General features: G+C 35.4%; 3 protein-coding genes across 5 annotated transcripts; all 3 read right to left on the minus strand.

Moving 5' to 3' along the window:
• Positions 1–5464: 5464 nt before the first annotated feature.
• LOC131620850 (CBS domain-containing protein CBSX3, mitochondrial) lies at positions 5465–8183 on the minus strand. 3 transcript variants are annotated; one of them, XM_058892028.1, is made up of 6 exons: positions 8040–8183; positions 6659–6925; positions 6497–6578; positions 6329–6402; positions 6173–6233; positions 5465–5852 (listed from the first exon to the last, which is right to left on the minus strand). In XM_058892028.1, the coding sequence occupies exons 2-6, from the start codon at positions 6914–6916 to the stop codon at positions 5710–5712; spliced, it is 618 nt and encodes a 205-aa protein (XP_058748011.1). In that variant the 5' UTR covers positions 6917–6925; positions 8040–8183; the 3' UTR covers positions 5465–5709. The 3 variants fall into 3 exon arrangements, with proteins under 3 accessions (XP_058748011.1, XP_058748010.1, XP_058748012.1); XM_058892027.1 differs by having other exon boundaries at positions 6659–6921; positions 8040–8177; XM_058892029.1 differs by lacking the exon at positions 8040–8183 and adding an exon at positions 7859–8006.
• A 6746-nt stretch (positions 8184–14929) lies between these two features.
• On the minus strand, positions 14930–16195 carry LOC131619358 (uncharacterized). The gene is made up of 2 exons (XM_058890463.1): positions 15729–16195; positions 14930–15605 (listed from the first exon to the last, which is right to left on the minus strand). The coding sequence occupies exons 1-2, from the start codon at positions 16193–16195 to the stop codon at positions 14930–14932; spliced, it is 1143 nt and encodes a 380-aa protein (XP_058746446.1).
• Positions 16196–16225: 30 nt separating this feature from the next.
• LOC131619359 (uncharacterized) lies at positions 16226–20578 on the minus strand. The gene is made up of 4 exons (XM_058890464.1): positions 19030–20578; positions 18443–18895; positions 17059–18334; positions 16226–16931 (listed from the first exon to the last, which is right to left on the minus strand). Exons 1-4 carry the CDS (start codon positions 20576–20578, stop codon positions 16226–16228), a joined length of 3984 nt encoding a protein of 1327 aa, XP_058746447.1.
• Between the last annotated feature and the right edge of the window lie 1692 nt (positions 20579–22270).

Raw genomic sequence — 22270 nt, forward strand, 5'->3', positions numbered from 1 at the left:
GGTGCGGTGCAGAGTGGGATAAAGGTTTCCGAAAAACCATAACGCGTCAAGTCAATGCACATTATATCATAGGTGCATGCAATAAGATGTCCCATTTCCGGGAATTTCATCCATTTTGACACAGGTGCGTAAGCGCCCATCCAAGGCACAAGAGCTTTATTAACCGCTTCAAATTTAGCTTCCTCTCCATATAACCGCGTGTACGCTTCTTTATACGTCTTCAACTCTTGGATGAGTTGATGACGAACAACCGTATGGCTACCCTCTCCATTACTAAGCAACGCCGAGACGGCTCGGTAACCGCAATTACAGTCCCCTGCAACATCTATGATCCGCTCGATGTAAGGGTGCATAAAAACCGGCATCTCTTTGATGAATGAAATTTTCGGTGAAATAGGCACCTCTTCGATGATTGGAAGTTTTAGTGGAATAGGTGTCGGAGGCGATTTTCTTATGCGAGTTCCTTTGTTTTAACTTTTTAAGATTTTTGAGATTTAGGAGTCGGTGAGTCGGGAAAAAGTTTATCGACATGCTCACAATAAGAAGGAGACCGTGTAGTCGAGTTGTCATTCGGTGTAGGTTTTTCTTTAGAGCACCCTTTGTCTTAACCGGTTGAGACCACGGTTTCATGTTGGTTATTTCGGGATATCCAATCTTCTGCAATTGTTCTTTGATATGGAGTTTCATGTTGTCATCGGCCTTTGAAAACCTCTCTTGTATCGCTTCCAATTCAGAAGTAATAGAGATATTCAGTTTTTCTCCTTCAACGCAACCATCATCATCAAAATTAAGTCTTTTTCAATGAGGGATAACTTCATCAATTCTTATTGGCTCACCTAGTCTCGCTTTTTTAGCAATAACACATGCACACGGAAGACCATACATTCTAATAATAGTGCAACCACACTTTACACTAACGGAATCGACAGTTTCACCTCGGGTGGCCTCGTGAAAAATATAGTTTAACACGGCTCGAGACACATTGTCGATCAATTGATAATAAAGAATGTTGTCCCTAAATCAATGTTCCAACACCGTAATACTCCGACCAAATGTGGTTTGTATCTCATTATGTTGGTTTTTGATCATGAGATTTACGGTGTCCACATATCCACATAAGTCACCCTTGCTATTAGCCAACCAATTTTTCAAACTAGCATGCGCCGATTCAACTCTATTGGTGGTTGTATTCCCAAGGGGTCGGATATTATCAGTTCACGCACACACAAACTTCTCCATCATCTTATCAAGAATGGTGCTTTCAACATATTATAATAAATTCGGATAGTTTTCACACACTTTCTGAAATGGAAATACGGTATCGGCGTATAATTTTTTTGTCGAATAATTTACAATACGAGTCCATGCATCCATTATTTGTTCAACAATCACATCGGGATTCACCAATTTTCCACCTTCGGTCTCTACTTGTTTCGTCCCGACCTCGGGTTTAATCTTACTTCTCACATTACATGTTCTGGGATATCGACAAAGTAATGTATTAAAATAAGGAAATATCTTTGACACCGCATTCATCAAAGCGGTATCGCGGTCCGTAACAATTGCCTTGGGCATCTCGACTTGTTCCTTCAAAAGTGACTAACACACCTCTAATGCCCACCTAAAATTATCCTCTTTTTCACACTCCGAAAAAGCAAAACCAACGGCGTATGTCTTCTCGGTGGATGTAATACCTACTATCTCAAATAACGGAAGTCGATACTTGTTGGTTTTGTAGGTAGAATCAAGAAAGAGCAATGTCGAGAAAGTGTTGAACAACTTTATCGAATTCGGATGAGTCCAAAAAATATCTCAGACCATAACCCCATCGTCGCAAATTATGTACTACGACACGTATTTGTTATCGTCCAACATCTTCAGCAGTTGTTGCATCTCACTTCTATCTCCCTTAATCGCCTTATTATTGCGGTACAGGATGTTATACAATTGCCTTATATTTGATAGGTTGTCGGGTTCCTTCCGTTTCAATGTGGCAAGTATATTTTTCGGTTGGACAAGATTCAAGGACATGTCATTAATACATGTCTTCTCTTCCGGTTTGAGCTGACATACACTAGGATGTCCTTGTAATTTTCCGCACATGTCATGGTTATGCAAGCCACAAATAATACTAAATCTCCACTTCTTGCTAGCCACCATGTAACAACGGATTTTAATGGACACTCACATTTTCTAGTACCCGTGTCGTCTCTTTTAAACTTCCTTAGAGGAGGATGGTATTTCTCACATCTTTCGTACAACATTGTTACGAAAGCGTTTCTTCTTGTCATACCATTATCCGATCTTCCTATTACCGCACCAAAACCAAGGTTAGTTGCATTCCTACGAATCCATGTGAGCATGCTTTCCCGATCATCATACTCTTACTTGTTATTAAAGTAACCACCGATATCGACCGCCTTTACGACTACCCCTTCAACCTTTGGCGAAACATTGATTGGAGGAACAAATTTTTTTGAGATATTATCGGGGTGTACCATACCTATTCGTAACCAATAACATAAATAACACAAAATTACAAGACTGCTGCAAAAATACAACACAGACACCTTCCGTAAATGCACCTCCAGAACGTGTTCATCAACACGTTCCGTAGATGTACCTACAGAAGCAACGTAACTTTTTTTACATAAAATTGATGCATAATGTGAGCAATGCAATGGATAAAGATGACTATTTATCTGAAATTCAGTCTTCTCTTGCTCCCTTTGATTTTTTGCACAAAAAAGTTTGAGCTTTGGAGTGAAAAATGATATTGGTGAAGTATGGTTTTTTAGGGTGGTGAGAGTGAGTGTTGAAGAAGAAATGTGACAATGGGAGAGCGACCATGCTGATTCAAACTATATCAGATGTTTTCGTAAGTACATCTACGGAATATTCTGGCGCTAAACCATTACGTAGATATACCTACAGAACAATTTCTAAAATGAATTTATTTGTAGTTTTTACCAAACTACACTAGTTTAAAATGCTTCCGTAGATACACTTCCGAAAAAATCAATTTTTTTTAAAAAAAATGTGATTCTTGATGTGCATCTATGAAAGCATGTGGCATAATTAAAATTTCATCGTATGCCTACAAAATTCAAGGAATATAATGAGATATTCTCTTAAAATAATTTGACCTAAATAAAGATATCCGTAGAGTTAAAAATAAATAAATTTGATTACACGTTTGTTAGCATTAGCCTTCTTTTTAATGTATCCACGCCCTTAGATAAGATGACAAATCATAAATGAGGAATATTATCCACTCCCTTAGTGTGTGTTTGGAAGAGGCAATTAAGAATTTTTAAGGAATTTAAAATTCTAAGCAATTCAAATGATTCAATTGAATTTTATTCAATTTTAAATTCTTTTGTTTGGATGAAATATTAAAATGGTTCATTGTTAAATTTTTTTGGTCATTTTCATCAATTTTAAAACTTTTGGGTCAAATTTGAAATATAAAAAATAGGGACTAATTTGCAATTTTTAAAAATTTTAAGGGACTATTTTGTAAATTTGGAAAATTAATAGGAACTTATTTGCAATTTTATGAAATTTTTTGAGATAAATTTATAATTTTAATAAAATATTGGACTATTTTACAAATTTAGAAAAATTAATAATAAAAAATTTAACACTCAAGTTATGGAATAATTTCAAATTCTTTACTTTTTGGTGTCATTTGAAATTCTTTAAATTTAACTTGATTAAAATACTTCATAAATTTACATCATTTTAACAATTCTCCAAATTTTTCATCCAAACAATGGATTTTGGTCAACTCATTTTCAATTCCCTCAAAAAATTACTTTCCTTCATTAAAATGCTTCATCCAAACACACTCTTAGTATATCCACGCCTCTACGTATATATATATATATATATATATATATATATATATATATATATATATATATATATATATATATATATATATATATATATATATATATATATATATATATATATATATATGAAAAGAGACAAGAGAATTTCATTTTAACTCTTTTTTCGAAAGCATATTATTTACTTTTTCTAAAAGCTACACCCACACTTTTTTATATCACGAAAACTATGTCATTTTTATACTGAATTAATTTCTTAAAAGAATGAATTATTTTGTAAATATGAATCTTCTTGCATGTGAAATGGGCCGTAAAATGATTCTATACGATTTACTTTTTAAAAAAGAATATATATTATGCATGTAAAAATGACTTTTACAGTTCATATTTATAGAATATTGATACGAAAATATTAATTTTTACAATAATCGTATAGAAATTTTTTATAGAATAAAGATCACTAGAAGAAGGTAAGAAGAGAAATATGAGAGTAATTGCTATATGATTTTAGAGACGAGCGATTAAGATAGTTGAGGTTCTAATTTTTTTTTTAACTGAAAATACCATTAAAACAAAAGAAGCGGAAAACAAGAAATACAAGAGGGACCAAACTAAGATTTCTTAAAAACAAAGTTAAGTCTAGGAGTACTCTTCTTGTCTAAGAGGTAATCCTTAATTATAGGAGAATGCACAAAATAGAACCAAGAATAACAACGAATAGACAAACTTAGGTTCGCAAGAAAATCAGCACAAAAATTGGCTTCCCTATAAACATGGGAGATCATGAACTCAATATTGCGAGTATGCTCCAGACAACAAAGCCAACGAGATCTGATAATCCAAGAAACAAGGTTGGAGTCAGAAAAAGCTTTAACCACAAGCATATAATCCGTTTCCAACTTAAAAAATAGACTTCTCAATAGCAACAATTGCAGCTAAAAATTCTGCCATGACTGAGTTACCTTCACCCATGAAATCACAAAAACTTCCCAAGTGACAAGCCTTATAGTCACGAAAAATCCCTCCACATGCAATCAAAGAAGGAAATCCTCTAGCAAGTCTATCAACATTACCCTTATGAAAAGGATTCCATAAGACTTCCCTCGTCGATAACGGCAAACGAGGATGCAATCTAATATCAAAGCCTTTTAAAATGGAGAAGCTAGAAATTGAGGATGAATTTCTTATTCATCTTGATTTTATTCATAAAAAAATCAATGATTACAAATGTATGTATGATTTGAAATATATAGGGGAGTTAGCAGTTAGGTGATGTAGTTTCTAAAAACATACTACATGAATAATTTTGTATTTGAAAGGCTCTGTGATGTTTAGAGTTGTTGATGATGTTTAGAATTAACACAGAATAGTGAGAAGCTCCGCATATATGGATTTTTAGGTGAATAATCCTCCTCTCTCAAAGCTGAGATATTTATAAATACTCTTTAGGTTTGAATCATAAACGTAAAATAAGTGAGAACAATTAAAAATAATTTTTTTGTCTAAAAATAAATAAAATATGGTTTCATCAGTTAGTTGCTGGCTCAAGATTTCAACTGCTGAATGATTCTATAACTTGCAGCATAAAATACACCAATTGCAAACCAAACTGAAAAGTTAAAAGATCATTGCATCTTTACTAGTTAAGCAACAGAAACAAGATGCATCCAGTAGTTATTATTAACATATGCTACTCCATGGATTAATGTTCCATGGAACCGAAACCCGAAATTACAACGAAACAGACAAAGATGGCTCTCTGACCAAAACATATTTACAAACACTCGAGCTTATTACATGATTCGGGTCAGCTTGAGTGTTGTTCCGGGGATATTTATCGACGTCTAACAGTAGACTAGTAACCCCCTTGTATGTAAGCATTCAAGCGGTCAAGCTCTTGACGATGCTCGCCCACGACAGCACGAACGACATCTCCAATGGACACCATACCGAGCATGTCTTTGTCGCTTATGACAGGGATGTGTCTGATCCTGTTATCTGGAAGAAGAAAAAAAGTGGAAAAGAGACTAAAATAAGAACTTGTATGAATTGACTTATTTGAGTTTATATAATTGCATAAACACTTATGGGTCTGATTGACAGCACTTATGAAAACAACTTATTGACATGGTTATAGCTATTTACCTAATAGGTTATGAAAATAGCTTATAATAAAACAATTTGACTTTTTTATTGTTTTAATAGCTCATAAGTACTTATCCAATAAGTGCTTATACTACAAGTGTTTAATTAAGATATTTATCCAAACAAGGCCTAAAGAAACATGCTACAAACTTATATGATAAAGTATATAATACCTGTCATCAGCTGCATTGCTCGAAGAACTTTGGTATCAGGGGTAACTGTGATAAGTTTGTTCTGCAGCCAAAGCGTAACATGGTTAGATACCATGAATGGTGAAACCGACAATTTGCAATGACATTTTCCAAGTCAATAAGGACAAAGGTTCATACCTCTTCAGTCATAATATCGCCAACCTTGGTAGACTTGGATGACCTTCCCTGCACGATGATCTTCCTCAGGTAATCTGGATAAAAATATGACAAAAAAGAAGCACATGAACACCAAACGAAATACTAAGTACTAGTACCAAACGAAACAAGGGCATGGACGGTGGATACCTCTTTCTGTTATAATTCCAGCAATTGATTTCTCCTCCCCTGGTTTCACGACCACCAAAGCTCCAACGTTGTTTTGTGTCATCTGCAATGAACGTGATTTTAGTGAGATTTATCAATTTCGTGTTAACACTTATAAAAAATAATTCCAACTAAATGCATTACCGATTTCACAGCTTCATAGACAGTGTCGTCCGTAGTGCACCAAAGCCAGGAACCATCTGCGCCTTTACCTTTTCCTTGCAAGATGTCTGAAATTGTGGTGCTCTCAAAACCATGCTCCTCAATACGAGCAGGTGTAACAGACTCAAACCGTGAAAAGGCAGCTGGCTGCAACAGGGGATTCACCATGCGGACTCGTTGCAAAACAGCATTTTTTATGACGTTCCCGTTCGACAAAAATGATCGCAATGCTCCTTGCATTTTAGCTGTCTGAAAAACCAAATAGCACCTTTTAGAATTCGAAGTCTATAATGAAAACATAAAATTAATTTAACCATGATTAAAATATCAAATTGAAAAGAGCTAGATCGCCTCAAGCTTTTCACACAATAAACACAGATTTCGTCAAATCTAAACACATAAATCGATTTTACCACATGTTCTTCACCACAACTAGCTGTATAATAGTTATTTTGATCTCTGAAAATAGACATGTCCGTGACACTAATTCAACACTAACACTTGTACTAACACTTGTGATTACATTCAATATATTTATTTTTCAAATTATTACAGGCATCGACGTGCCAGAGTCTGTGTCCATGCTTCATAGGTTATTTCGCATCCTAGTACTAACAACAATTAACAAATCCAATAAGTATGAGAAATGGCTCAAAAATACCACAACATCTCCCATTTGACAACATTTCCAAGTGCAATAGAACATCAAAATAAACCTAAACATGGATGAACCTCAAACCTAAGAAATCATTTGATCCTAGAAAGTTAAAAAGAACAAATCAAACTTTATATATGAAACAACTATCAGAAGCTAAAAAATATCCAAAATTAGAAAAAAAAAAAAAAAAAAGAAAAAAAAAAAAAAAAACAGAAACAGATGCAGAAGATCCAGAATCCAATCAATCCCAAAATCATCACAAAAAAATTACTATATCACAAATTCAACTTCCCTTTTTATTTTCTTTGATTTAAACCCAAATTAACAAATGGACCCCAGAAACCAAATCAATCAAAACACTCCTTCACAACACATCACATCCCTACATACATCACCATCAACACAAACACAATTAAATCCATGAAAAAAACGTTCATTTAATATCAAAATCCATTTTTTCTACATCTATAAACCAAATCCAAACAACGGTGTCCTGCAGTGGACCCATATACTTAATTATCAACCTGATTTCACAGTCAAAAATTTCTGGATCAAGCTCAAAAACAAATCAAGATCTTAACTTTATGAACCATTCAGATTCAAATTCCAAAAGGGTGTTCACATATGATAGAAAAACAGAAATGGAGAATGAAAAATCAATAGCAATAATCATGGAAAATGAATAGATAGAGGGAAAATGAGTACCAGAGAGTGAGTGAGTGAGAGAGAGAAGGTTCCGGGTAGAATGGTTGAGGAGGAGGTGAGGAGGCGTATGGACACAGACAGGACACTTGACTTGTTCCTCAAATTTCACAAAAAATGTGTGAGGTGGTGGTGAGTGGGCCTTTTCTAGAGTTTTTTGGATCATGACATTATCCAAACTATAATTATTATTTTGTTTATTTATTGCAACTTGTAAGTAGGTAATTGATTGATAGTGAAAGCTTCATTATCTTATTTATTTGTTCCTACTATCACTATATTTTATTTATTTGTTGGTACTATCACTATATTATATGTTCAATTTTTATTTCAAGTTAGGGAATCTTCATCTTTCTTTAATAAACCTTATCTTATTGTGTCTTATATGTTGTTATGTTGTTTAAGGATGACTATCATTTTATTGGTTATAGAGAAGAAAATTACAAGGGAAATTATGGGGGTAGATAAGGTTAGGTAATTTTTTAGTCTTATTGTTATATGAATTTTTATTTTCTGTTATAAATTAATTTAGACACAGAAAAGGAAAATGATAGAAAGGAAATAATCTAAAAAATTAATTATTTTAAAATATAAACAATAAATACTTGTGAGTGTTGGATTAATAAAATATGAGAAATAATATAATTAAATTTTACTGTTTGAATTAGTTAAAATCGAATGGAACGAAATGAAGCCATGTCAATTATATTTTGTTAAAGAGTCCTCCATTAAAAATAATATGATCTCAGTATACGTTTATAAGTAAGAATAATTTTTATCTTACATGTTACTTTAGTAAGGATGAGTTAAACTCGACCCTCACATTCTAAAATGGTACCAGAGACATATATTGAGGATTGTCCCCACTAATAAGGTTGAAGATTGCTCCTTACTTATTAACATATAATCAGGTCGTATATTGTTCGATATGATGCTTTTAACACTCTCTCATGTCCAATATTATTGGGCTTGATGTGTATATATAAATGGTATATGGTTTAATAGTAAAAACTTGATAGCAGATGGTCCAACATATCTTAAACGAGACTCTGATATAATCTTAAGAATTTTTGATGGACCTAACTAAACCTTACAAAGTCGACTTTTGAGTCGAGGATTTCCCACACTTATAAACATACATTGAGATTGCATCTTTTTAATGTGATGCTTTTTAACAATCCCCCTAACACACAAGATTGGACATCTTGAGTGTAGATATAAATGACAGGTGGCTCGATAGTGCAAACAACTTAAATTCAAGTGGCCAAATGTATCTTAGATAGACTCTAATACCATTCTAAAATGTGTGGATTGGGCATAAATCATCCTACGTAACTGACATGTAAGGTGAAAATTGCTTCCACCTATAAACACATATTCAAGTCATATATTGTCTAATGTGTTAGCACACTCCGTTATGACTAAGATTATTGGGCTTAGTGCGTGGATATAAGTGGTAGGTGACCCTATAGTAAAAACCTGATCGCATGTGACCCAACAGATCTTAAACAAAACTCTAATACCATGTTAGAAATAGAGTTTGGCCTAACTCATCCCTACAAAACTGTTTTGTGAGGCGAGAGCTTCTCAAGCTTTATAAACATTATATAAGTCATATCTTTAAGCAATATGAGACTAAATTCATCCCTTCAAATCCAACACAATGAAGGTGTTAGAGGCTGCAATGAAGGTAATCCAAATGTAATAATTAGACAACTAAGGGTAGACCGTATTGAAGGAAAATATTCCAACATACCCCCTTACGCTCAAGTCTTAATGATCCAGGAGCGTGTGTTGGACATGTGACTCCAAACACAAGAGGAGAGAGTGAATTATGTGTGTTTGAAAATCATTTGGTAAATCAAAGTTTATATATTTTTTTGAAACAAATGAGTGAATAGGAAGTAGAAAAATAAAATAGATGGAAAATTAATGGAAAGAAAATAAGGTAAAAGAGATAAGGGAAAGAGAAAGACACCAGAGATTCATACATGTTTAACCTAAAAACTTGGTCTACTCCTGTCCCAAAGAATTCTTCTTGAAAGTGTCCATTATATTGAGAGCTTTTAATAGGATATGCTTGCAAACCTCCTTATACAAGGATTTAAAGTTTAATGGCTAACCTCCAAGCAAATACCGAACAAAGTTTATCCTTCGAACCAAACAGAGGTTTTGCACGGGCTGATATTGAACAAAGATGTAGTTTTACACCGACTAACCTACAATCTGAGATGGAGTTTTATATTGGCTATCCTCTAAACTGAACTAGGGGTTTACATGTAACACCTTTCTAACCCACATACATTTTCGCATATGATTTTAACAAAAACAAACAAACAACCACAAGGGTGTCACATCTTCATAATAAACTTCATTTAACAAACAGCCCTGCTCCATAACACGGGTTGCAAAAACATTTAAATATAGATAGCATCTTTAACATCATCAAGTAAATTACTTCAAAACTTCACAGTGGAATGAACAATTCTTAACATCTCCTTCATAGAATAATTAATACCAAAAAGGTAGCTCAAGATCAACAAAATCACCACACTACATGTTTAAGACTACATGATTATAAAAGTAATTCAAAATTCTTCAAAATAATAAGGAAATCAAAGTTCACACTCAATCAATCCTAACCCCGATATTACATATCAGCGCAAGACTCACTGGACTAAACAAAAATTAAACAAGCGCACACCGAAGTTACCTCCTAAGCTTCATGCACTAATCTTTATCACCTGCAAGTTACCCACATTTTGAGGCAACATTTCCAAGTAGAAAGGGTGAGTAAATCGCAATCATTATAAAAAGCATAAGTAATAGATATAGTAGTCATAGCATATGGACAACAACACGATATCATCTATTACATCCATAGCAAAATCAACAATCTCTAATTCTTCACGTTAAACACTCCAACTCAAGAATCACATCAAATACATCACTTAATTCAAGTATTGTGTAATGCCACAAATAATGAGATGCAACATCGATAGGCTCATGCATGTGGTACCAAAAACATCATTGATAACTTAGTCATCGTTATCTCTAAAGATCCCCACCAATATAATTGGTTCCCTATTGGAACCGTAACACATCACAAGTTGCACTCAATCCACACCATGGGATTGAGGTCATCACTGGACCAAACATCCTAACGTCACCACATAAATATCCTTCAACTTCACTGGACAAAAGTCCTACAAATGCTAATAATGCATGATGCGAAACAACACACAATACGACCACGGCTAGTCAAAACGCATCATCATTCATCATATTAATCATACCTCATCACATGCTTCATAATAACACATACATCACAACAACATCAAAAACATCATAAAACACAAGTCAAGAAACAACAAGACATGATTGATTCGATTTCATAATAGAAAGCATACTCGCTATTCATCACAAGACATCATCATCTTATCATAAAATAATTACTAGAAAACTATATCCTACAACTCATTTTATTCCACTAGAGTATATGTTATTTTATTAGATCTCCTATGCTTTTAATGGAGTCCGGAAACTCAAGTTACGTCCTTTACAAAATTTCAGGTTCAGGCACCATTCGTCCGGCAAGACCCCTCATTCGCCCGACGACTGAAGACAGTAGCCAACATCCCAATTTTCTCAAGCCTCTCACCTGATGAGCCTCTTCACTCTCCCACTGAGTCAAGTCAGTAGCCAACACCTCTCTTTGCCTGCATAATTTTCCTGACGCGTCCTGAATTGATCGCCTCGCCCGATGACTGGGTCGATTCGCCTGATGAATCTGCGTGATCAGAGAAATTCTTATGCGATTTCCTGCACAAAACTAGTCCAAATTCTTGCGATTTCTTCACATTACAGATCCCAAATCATCATCTAAATTCAACATTTCATCATATAATCACAACTAAATGTATTATACATTCCGGGTATCATTATATTGCAAATTCACACCTCTAAATCATCAATATCCTTCACATCATCAACAATCCATCATAACCCAAAAACCCCAAAACCAATCCTACAATTATCTAACACTTAGGTCAAAATATAATAATTAGGATAGACGCCCCTTACCTTAGATTAAAGTTTGATCCTAATTCCTCGTCGTGCTTCACCAAGCCTTCAGAGTTCTCCTAAGCCCTAGCTCTCATCTCTTTCACGCTTCTCCAAATTCTACGATCGAATGAATAACTCTCTTCCTTCTTTTCTCTTTTTACTCTCACTTAACCTCTTGAATTGACTATCTCGCCCTTATTATCTCTACCTCAATATTATTCTATTTTACTAATTAAAATAACATCAACTAATTATTTTAATTATTCTAAAATACACCAAACACCTCAAAGCCACCCAACATCATATATCATCATCATCAGAACATCATATTCAACAAATACTCCACGTGTACACGTCATAATTCACTAAAACATCACATATCATCATTAAAACATCAAAACTTCATAAGGACTAATATAATCACGCTAAATTAATTAAATAACTAATTAAATAATTAATCTAGATTTTCGGGGTGTTATATTACACGAGTTGAATTCTAAATTGAGATGATATTTTATACAGGATAATCTCAAACAAACTAAGCTTTTACACAAGATTGAACTCATGAACCAAGATTAGATTTTACATAGGCTAATCCCAAACCGATAGAGCTTTTACATCAGACTAAACTCAAGAACTATTGTGGAGATTAAAATGGCTGGCCTTCATGAACCAAAATGGATATTTTCTTATAGGAAAAACTCACGAACCAAGTTGAGACTTCCAAAGATAATTTCCCAAACCAAACAAGAGCTTTTACTAGTTTAGCTCGCAGCCAAACAAATTTTTACAAGAAAATACTTTACTCAAAAGATAATACACTACTGTAAATTAAAATGATTTCCTTACCCCAAACAACGATTCTCACAAAGCACAAGAATACTCTCAAAGCACCGTGGCAAAATATATGTAAGAAAAATGAAAGATTTGTAGAAAAAGATAAGAGAGTGACAACTAGGGTCAAAGATCATTTTCTAAGTGATTTGAAATGATAGAGAATCTCTCTATTTAAAATTTAAATTGTGGTTTAAATTTGGAAACAATTCATGGGTGATTTAGTTGCCATAATCGATTAGGTGAATCGGCTATTGTATCTCAATAATCGATTGTTCAAGGCACAAATGAAATATTTGATATTTAGACATTACTAATCATTAAGAGATTATCCAAATTGATTTTGGACTTTAAAAAGAGAAAATAATCAAGTAGAGATGTCGGGTAATCAGTTATCCATTTGTAAAAAAACCCTCTAATTGATCAGACAATCTCCTAATTAGTTAGTTAGGCCTTAAAAACATTTCCAGGTGATTTTAACAAAATAAGACATGTTTTGCAAAGGTTTTTTGTATGATTGTGTGTGTGTATGATTTTTCCTTAGTATTTACCAAAATACAATTGCACCTTTACAAGACACTAGTTACTTAGACAGACACGACTAGACGAGCTTTTACAATTCCCTTCTTTCACAATTCTGGAGCTTTAAGTCTTGACATCATTAGTTTTTTTACTTTATATTCACATAATAACATTGAGTCTTCTAGCTTTATAAGGCGATATGTCTTTGAATTGATTACCATCATCAGAGAGTTAAGAGACCAAATGACTGATGAACCTTAAAATAAAAGTCTTCATTTTAATATTGTTTGTCCATAGTGTAGAGTTCAAATAATTGACTTGATCTTCAAGAGTGTCTTCCAAATGATAGTTTGACAAAACATCTTGAGCCCCTTTGACCTCTTGAGCTATCTTCTATAGATAATGACTTCATTGAATATCGTTTGACATCAGGTGTTGTCATCATCAAAACTAAACAATTGATTATAAATTTGCTATCAACAAATGTCACTACTTTATATCATATTTACAATACATGCAAGCACATAGATCCACATGATGAATAGTGTGGGAAGCCCAACAACAAATCTAGGCCATCTTAAGGTTTGGGTTGGACCTAACTCGTTCATACAAAATTGGCCTGTAAGATGAGAATTGTCCCTACTTATAAACATATGTTTAGATCATGTCGACGAGTGGACTTTTGGAGCGTGAATATAAATGATGGGTGGTTAGATAGCAAAAACCTGATAGAAAGTGGTCTAACACATCTTAAACAAGGTTTTGCTACCATCTTAGAATTGATGTTGGGCTTTTCCTTATGAAACTGACTTGTGCGAGATGTTAATGAGCATAAGATATTAATGGTGGGTGGCCTGATAACAGAAACATGATAGCAGATGGCCAAACTTATCTAAAACGAGGCTCTGATATCATCTTATAATTGTGGTTAGGCCTAAATCAACCTTACAAAATTGACTTATAAGGTGAAAATCGCTCCCATTTATGAAGGACTATTTATCACATTTCGTTCCATCATTTACCACTGTATTTCTTTCCTTTTTGATTTGGGCGGAATAGATAACTTGCCTAATTCCGTCATAAAATATTCAAACATGTAATTGAATCTCTATTCTACTATGTTTCATTTCACTTCATACCAATCCATTATGTTTCATTTCAATCAGATCATTTCTTTTATGCTACATTCATTTCAATGCTACGTTGTTTATCTTAAAAAGTACATAGTTAGACAGAAAGGAGCATGGTGAGATAGAGAAGAATGAAAACTTTATTCATAGTGAATATTTTACGATAAATTTTATCTTTTTGTATTATATATTTTTCAATTTTAATTGTTAAAAAGGAATATTTTAATTGTCAAAAAATTATATAGACCCTTAACAAAAACTCATTAATTTGGATATGAATGATATACCAACCAACACCTATGGTTATACCAAACTATTGTTTTTTTTTTGACAAGAACAAACTCAACAACTTTCATTCATCAAACAAAACTCAATACAAGGAGGTACCAAATTAAAGAAACTACGCCTAGACCAAGAATTGGCCGCCTTAGTTAAAGTATGGGCAACCGAATTCGCTTGGCGCTTAATGAACTTTACCTTAAAGTTCGGAAAAAAACTTAACAAATTCTGAATAGATTTGATAATAAGACTAAATTCAGAGGGGCCAGCATTTTTGGCTCTAATAGAATTAACAACTAGCTGACAATCACTTTCAAAGGTAACATGAGAGAAATGTGATGAGCTGGCGTGATGAATTGCTTCCTTCAACGCCATGGCTTCAGCTTCATGAACAGAAAGAAAACCCACGTCCCAAGAAACACCTCCTTTGATGATTCTCCCCAAATGATCTCTAAAGCAACATCCTCTATTAGTAGTACCACAAACATTATTAAACCCTGCATCAACATTACATTTCACATGATTTAACATAGGCGGAATCCAAACCACTGGATGATTATTATTAACATCCCTTATATGATCCTCTCTAGCTAAAAACCAATCATACCAGTTATAATAAGCTTGTAAACCAATTCTTATAGCATCTTGACGATCATCTTGCCAAACCACATTATTTCTACTCCGCCAAAGGACCTCAAGCATAACAGCAAATCTACCCGCAACCCGTCGGTCCTCTCGACTACAAACGTCAAAAATAAGTGACTTAGCGTCATGAAAAGAATGTAAACGTTGATCGATTATAGATGACAAACCTGCTGCCCGCCAACTTTAAGAAGTAGATACACAACCGAAGAAAACATGCCAATCATCTTCATCTTGTAAATCGCACCAAGGACAAAGAGATGGGCAAGGAACATGATGTTGTTGCAAATTATAGCGGGTTGGAAGGCAGCCCCTGCAAATTCTCCATAACAAATGCTTAGCTCGCGAAGGCGCGGATATGTTCCACAAACTTTTCCAATTTCCTCCCATATCGTAGTGTGTAGATCTACTTTGCACCCCTCTCCAAAGTCTATAACCCGATTTCACACTATAAACTCCATTCTTCTCCTCATGCCAGACCAATCTATCTTCCACCACATCCTCCACCAAAGGCACTCTGAGAATACTTGCAGCCCCCACATGATCAAAAAGAGAGTTCACCTTTCCCACATCCCATTGTTTAACATTAGGGAGCAAAAGGTCTTTAACGAAGAGATCATGCACTTCCTGAACTTGTGGTCCACTAACCCAACAACAACCATTCTCACGCAGCCAAGGATCCCACATCACCTTAATTCTATTCCCTTCACCTATACTTCATCTACTACCAAGTTGAAGAACAGCCTTGGCTTTCCATAAACTACGCCACACAAAACTCGGATTATTACCAATCTTAGAATCAAAGAAGGAGGAGTTAGGAAAGTACTTAGCTTTGAAGATTCTAGCCACAAGCGAAGTCGGGTTCGCCATAATATACCATCCTTGTTTTGCTACCATGGCCATATTGAAAGCTTTGAAATCCCTAAAGCCCATACCTCCTTCACTCTTCTGCATAGTCATCCTATCCCATGCCAACCACCTTATGCCTTTATTATTTTGACTACCCCCCCCCCACCAAAAAGAGTTGATCATTTTCTCAATATCGTTCACCACCCCATCCGGAATCAAATAGACACTCATAATATAGGAGGGAATCGACTGAAGCACCGATTTAATCATAACCTCTTTCCCCGCTTTAGACAAATATCTACCACTCCAAGAGTTAATTCGTTTCCATATGCGATCCTTAATAAACGAGAACACCGCCTTCTTGCTTCTACCAATCATAGAAGGTAGACCCAAATAGGTCCCTGTCCCCAAAACACGTCTCACCCCCATCACATTGGCTAAATCCTCTTGAGCCGACACACTCAAATTACGGCTGAAAAATACTTCGGATTTAGCTAGGTTGATCACTTGCCCTGTCGCCTCAGCATAAGTATTAAGGATTACCATAAGATTAGACACCTCCGCTATAGTTGCCCTGCAAAAAAGAAAACAGTCGTCAGCAAAAAGCAAGTGAGACACTGGGTGCCCCCCTGCAAATCTGAGCTCCGTGGATATCTCCTCGAGCAACACCTCTCTTGATAAGAGCAGAAAGGCCTTCAGACACAAGGATGAACAAATAAGGTGACAAAGGATCTCCCTGTCTCAGTCCTCTTCCTGGAAAAATGGGTCCGACTCTATCGGAATTAACTAGAACAGAATAATGCACCGAAGTTACACACATCATCAACCAATGGGTCCATCTCTCGTCAAAACCTAGCCGAAGTAAGATACCCCTAAGAAATCCCCAATCTACTTTGTCATAGGCTTTACTAATGTCTATCTTCAACGCCAGATTAGCCCTGTTACCACTTGCCTTCCTTTTCAAAGCATGAATAATTTCCGTAGCTACCATAGCATTATCAAGAATGGATCTCCCTTCAACAAAAGCCGACTGCTCCTCTGAAACACATTTATCCAAGACCACTTTCAAGCGATTAGCTAGCAGTTTAGCAATAAGCTTGTAGACAACATTACAAAGAGAGATTGGGCGCAGCTCCTTCATATCTTTTGGTTTGGCACATTTTGGAATAAGACAAATGTTAGTCTCATTCAGCTCCACCGGAAAATAGCCTCTAGACAACCACAAAGAGGCAGCCTGGAAAATGTCATCACTACACAAACTCCAAAAATGCTGGTAAAAAGCCGGGTTGAACCCGTCCGGACCCGGGGACTTATCCGGATGCATTTGAATCAAGGCCTCATACAATTCAGCTTTGGTAATTTGGGAAAGAAGCCTACAATTATCCTCTTGTGTTACTATCGGTTGAATGCAGCTCAAAACAGGATCATACTCTCCTTGCTTAGCCTCAAATAGATCTTTAAAATACGAAATTGCGATTCGGCATAACCCCTCTTGATCTCTAGCTACCGCCCCTGTGTCATCAACAAGCATGTCTATTTTCTTAAAATTCTTTCTTAGTGTTGCCGACTTATGGAAAAATTTAGAGTTCGAATCGCCATGCCGTAACCAATGCATTTTAGCTCTTTGTTTCCAAAAAATTTCCTCCCGAATCAGAATTTTGTTGTACTCCTTCTGCGCCTCAAAGAACCTACTGGATGCTCCCTCATCATTAGCTAATCTTGCCGCTTCCATGGCTGCCATATACAACGAAAGATTATGGCTCTTTTGCTTGTATTTTGCTTTATTCCAAGTAGAAAGTTCCTTGGCACAGTTACTGATTCGATACAACACCTCCCCATTATCTACAGCATTCCAACTTTGGTTCACAACATCACTTAACTCTTCATCTTTTAACCATTCATTCTCAAAGCGGAAACGATACTTGTTGCGGAGGATACGTTGAGACGGGTCGCAATGCAGCAGAATAGGACTGTGGTCTGAATAAGAAGCGAGTAAATTGGTAAGTTTAGCATCCGGAAAATTGTCCCATCATTCATGCGAGACGAGAGCTCGATCAAGCCGTTTTTCAATAACATGCTCAGTACCTCTACTTTTAATCCATGTGAAAGGATGGCCTTCCAATGGGAGATCCAATAAACTACAATCTGTTACCGCCTCCCGAAAACCGGCACACAACCAGTTTGGATGTTGATGAAGTCCGACTTTATCACGTTGCGAGAGTAAATCGTTAAAATCTCCAATGACACACCAAGGCACACTAGACAACTCCCTAAGATCACGAAGCATGTCCCACGCCTCTCTTCTACGACTTCTCTCCGGATATCCGTAATAACACGTAAGACGCCACGCCCCCTTCACCTCGTCTTCGACTAACAAATTCACATAATTCCTAGAGTAATTCAGAATTCTACAGTTAGCAGACTCCTTCCACAGAACCGCTAAGCCACCGCTTCTACCAACAACATCGACCGACAAACAAGAATCAAACTTCAACAAAACTCGGATACTCTCAAGCTTTTGCTTCTTCGACAAAGTTTCTGAAAGGAATAAAACATCAGGACGGTGGTTTTGAGCAAGTTGTCGCAGGTTCGGAATTGCACGCGGGTTGCTCAATCCCCGGCAATTCCAACTAAGAATTTTTATTGGTCCCGACAGTCCTGACTGCCAGGACCTGCCGATAAAAAAGTCTGGGATGCTTCTACAGTCACTGTTGAACTCGTTGCAACCGTTGAAACTTGTTCTCTGCGTCTTTTACGTTCAAGTTGGACCTCACCATCTTCGCTGTCGGTAACTTCAACACTGGCTGTTTGCAGAACAAAGTTCATTTGCCTAGGAATGTGGGGACTGTGTTGGGCTGTTTGGTTGCTGCTAATATGTTTGGATATGGTAGATTTTGGTTTGAATTTGTGAGGTCTGGTGTTTAAAGTAGTGTTTTTTTGCATGGGGAGTAAACTATTATTTTTTGGCATATTAACTTGGGAAGATTGAGAAAAAACGAGGTTGTCTTGTTGAAGGGTAAAGGAATTAAACATGTTGGGCATTTGTGGGTTTTTAATTGGTTGGATTAAAGAAGGTGGGCCGGTGGGGTTATCTGTTTGAAACGTGTTAATATGGGGTAGGAAATCAGGCGCTATTTGTTTGGGAAGTGGGGGGACAGCTCCATTAAGAGCCAATGATTTGGTTGTCTGGTTGTCTCCCATTATGGCAGGTGGGACCGACAGCATATTATTGAGTAATGCTTCAGGTGATTTAATGCCTTGAAACGATGTCTGGCAGCGCATTAAATTCCCATGATTGGCACTGCTCCCTGCAATAATTTCCCCCATAATGGTCAGATCTTGGTGGGTCCCAGCAGGCGAACCAGTACTGGCCAAACCATCTGCATGTTCGTGATGTGCACGCGCTCCTTGTTCCTCAGCCATCTTCTTTGTTGACTCACTACCAGCACCTTCCTCTTTTAACCATTTTGAATTTGAAGCATTATAAACTCTCCTATTATCCACCCTAAGATCATTGGTCCATCCTCTCAAGCCATTGTCTTCTTCCATCTCGAACCGAATTTCGCACTTCTGTTCCGAATGACCTAGTAAGCCACATACAAAGCATAAAAGTCCCAAATTCTCATATTTAAAATTAACTGTGCACCAATCTCCCCCTTTGTTCTTGACTCTTGTATTTTTCTTTAATGGTTGTCGGACATCCACTTTCACTCTCAGTCGCATATACTGCCTCCAGAAACTAGAATTGTTGTTCTTATCGTATTCCACAAATGTGCCAATATAATTAGCCATTGTTTTGCCGACTTTCTCCAACATAAAGCCTGCAGGGAGATTATGGATCTGAACCCAGAACTCAACATGGAAAATCGGGATGTGTTCAAGTTGGATCCCGATTTGGACTCTATCAATGATCAGCAGGTGGCTCCCGAACGTCCACGACCCTCCTTTTAGCGCAGCCTCCATATCAAGTTTATGAGAAAATTGAAACAGAAACAACCCCTCCAAAGCTTGCTTGATAATAACACCCTTGACCGGACGCCACATATCCGCCACTCTCTTCTTCATGGACATGACATGGATTGGTTTATCGCATAGGAATCTTCCAACAAGACATAACCGTAGATCACCCGCCTCTGAACCTTCTTCCTCCACATCGAAACAAAACCCTCCTTCATCATCCTCCTCTTGCAATGATAAATCATCAATACTAGGACTTGCCATTCTGTAAAGTCAAAACGAAGATCGGACCCAAAAGACTAGGAAAGAATGAGAACAAGCTTCTCAGAGAGAGAAGAAAGAAACAAACCCTAGCAGAACTAGAAAAAATACACATTATATAAGATTTAAAACTCCTTTTTTATAGTAAAAATATCATATTTTATTAATGACAATTACCGAATAAAATGATTACGAATTATTTTAAATTCAAGACAAATATACCAAACTATTGTTTAAATAACACTGATGTTATTTTATTTCTTAATACTCTCCATTTCTCTTCAATTTTCCCCCATAATTAACATAGCTCACGTGCATAGTTAACACAACTTAACGACTGGTTCATGGATATACCGAGATGGAGAAATAGTCATTAATGCTCAATTTTCCCCATAATTAACACAGGCACACCGCTCACGTTCATAGTCATTAATGCTCAATTAATAAATTAAAACACAATTTAATGAGTGGTTCGTGGGTATACTAAGAAGGTACTAGTATATAAGAGAATATTATTGATGTGAATAATTTTTAGACTTAAATATAGTTTTGGTCTCCCAAATTTCTCAATTACTTGACTCCATGTTTCAATTGCTAGATTATGATCTCTAAATTTTTTAATTGTTTAATTTTGACCCCCTAAGTTTTAATTGTTTGATTTTGGCCCTTAAATTTATCCTCTTTTATATTTGATAGTTCACTAATGACATGTAGACTAAATTTCTTCTTTTTTATTTTTAATTTTTAATTTTCTTGTTTACAATTATATTTTTCTTCTTTTTTAATAATTAAACTTTGAATGTAATATTTTAAAAATATTAAATATTTCATTCAATTTAGAAGATACGGACAAGCATGCAATATTTCTTATAAAAAATTGAAATTCTATATAACTAATAGGACTGCTAGACTTTGAGACTTTATGCTTAACTATGAGGAAGTTATTGGCCAAAACATTTGTTATTTTAATTAGATAGTAGTCTATTTTATTTTATTAAAATAATTTGCCATTACGCTTAAATTGAATGAAATATTTAAGATTTTTTAAATATTATATTCAAAGTTTAACTATTAAAAAGTAGTCTATTTTATTTTATTAAAATAATTTGCCATTACGCTTAAATTGAATGAAATATTTAAGATTTTTTAAATATTATATTCAAAGTTTAACTATTAAAAAGAGAGAGAAAAATAAAATTGTATAGAAGAAAATTTATAAAAAAGAAAAGAAAAGAGAAAAATAAAAAAATTTAGCCTTAATGTCATTAAGATATGATATAGAACACATTTATGGTTGACTAAGAATATCATAGTATGAGATTTGGGAAATCAAGCCTGATTGTTAATCACTTTAGTAAGGTCGTGCAAATTTGGGACAATCACATTAAATTGTCTTTGGTGGGCTTTCTTGAAAATCATAATTGCTATATAAAAAGAACAACTCTAGGAGAAGAGATAAACACAATTCAGAAGAGAATTTGATTGTGGCTTTACTGGTCCTCACTATTAGAGTAATAATTGGTTTACTTTTACATGAATATTTGGCGTCTACCATGGGGCCCAATAAAATATGCATGATCCATAGACACCAATTACAACAAAACTCTGGCCCCATCTCATGATGATAAAGGTCGCCTTTAGCAGCAACAACAAAAACACCCGCGACCAAGTTGCCTTACCGGAGACGCTAGCCGC

This window comes from Vicia villosa, linkage group LG7 (genome assembly GCF_029867415.1).
Source record: "Vicia villosa cultivar HV-30 ecotype Madison, WI linkage group LG7, Vvil1.0, whole genome shotgun sequence".
In the NCBI taxonomy this organism is placed as follows: Eukaryota; Viridiplantae; Streptophyta; class Magnoliopsida; order Fabales; family Fabaceae; genus Vicia; species Vicia villosa.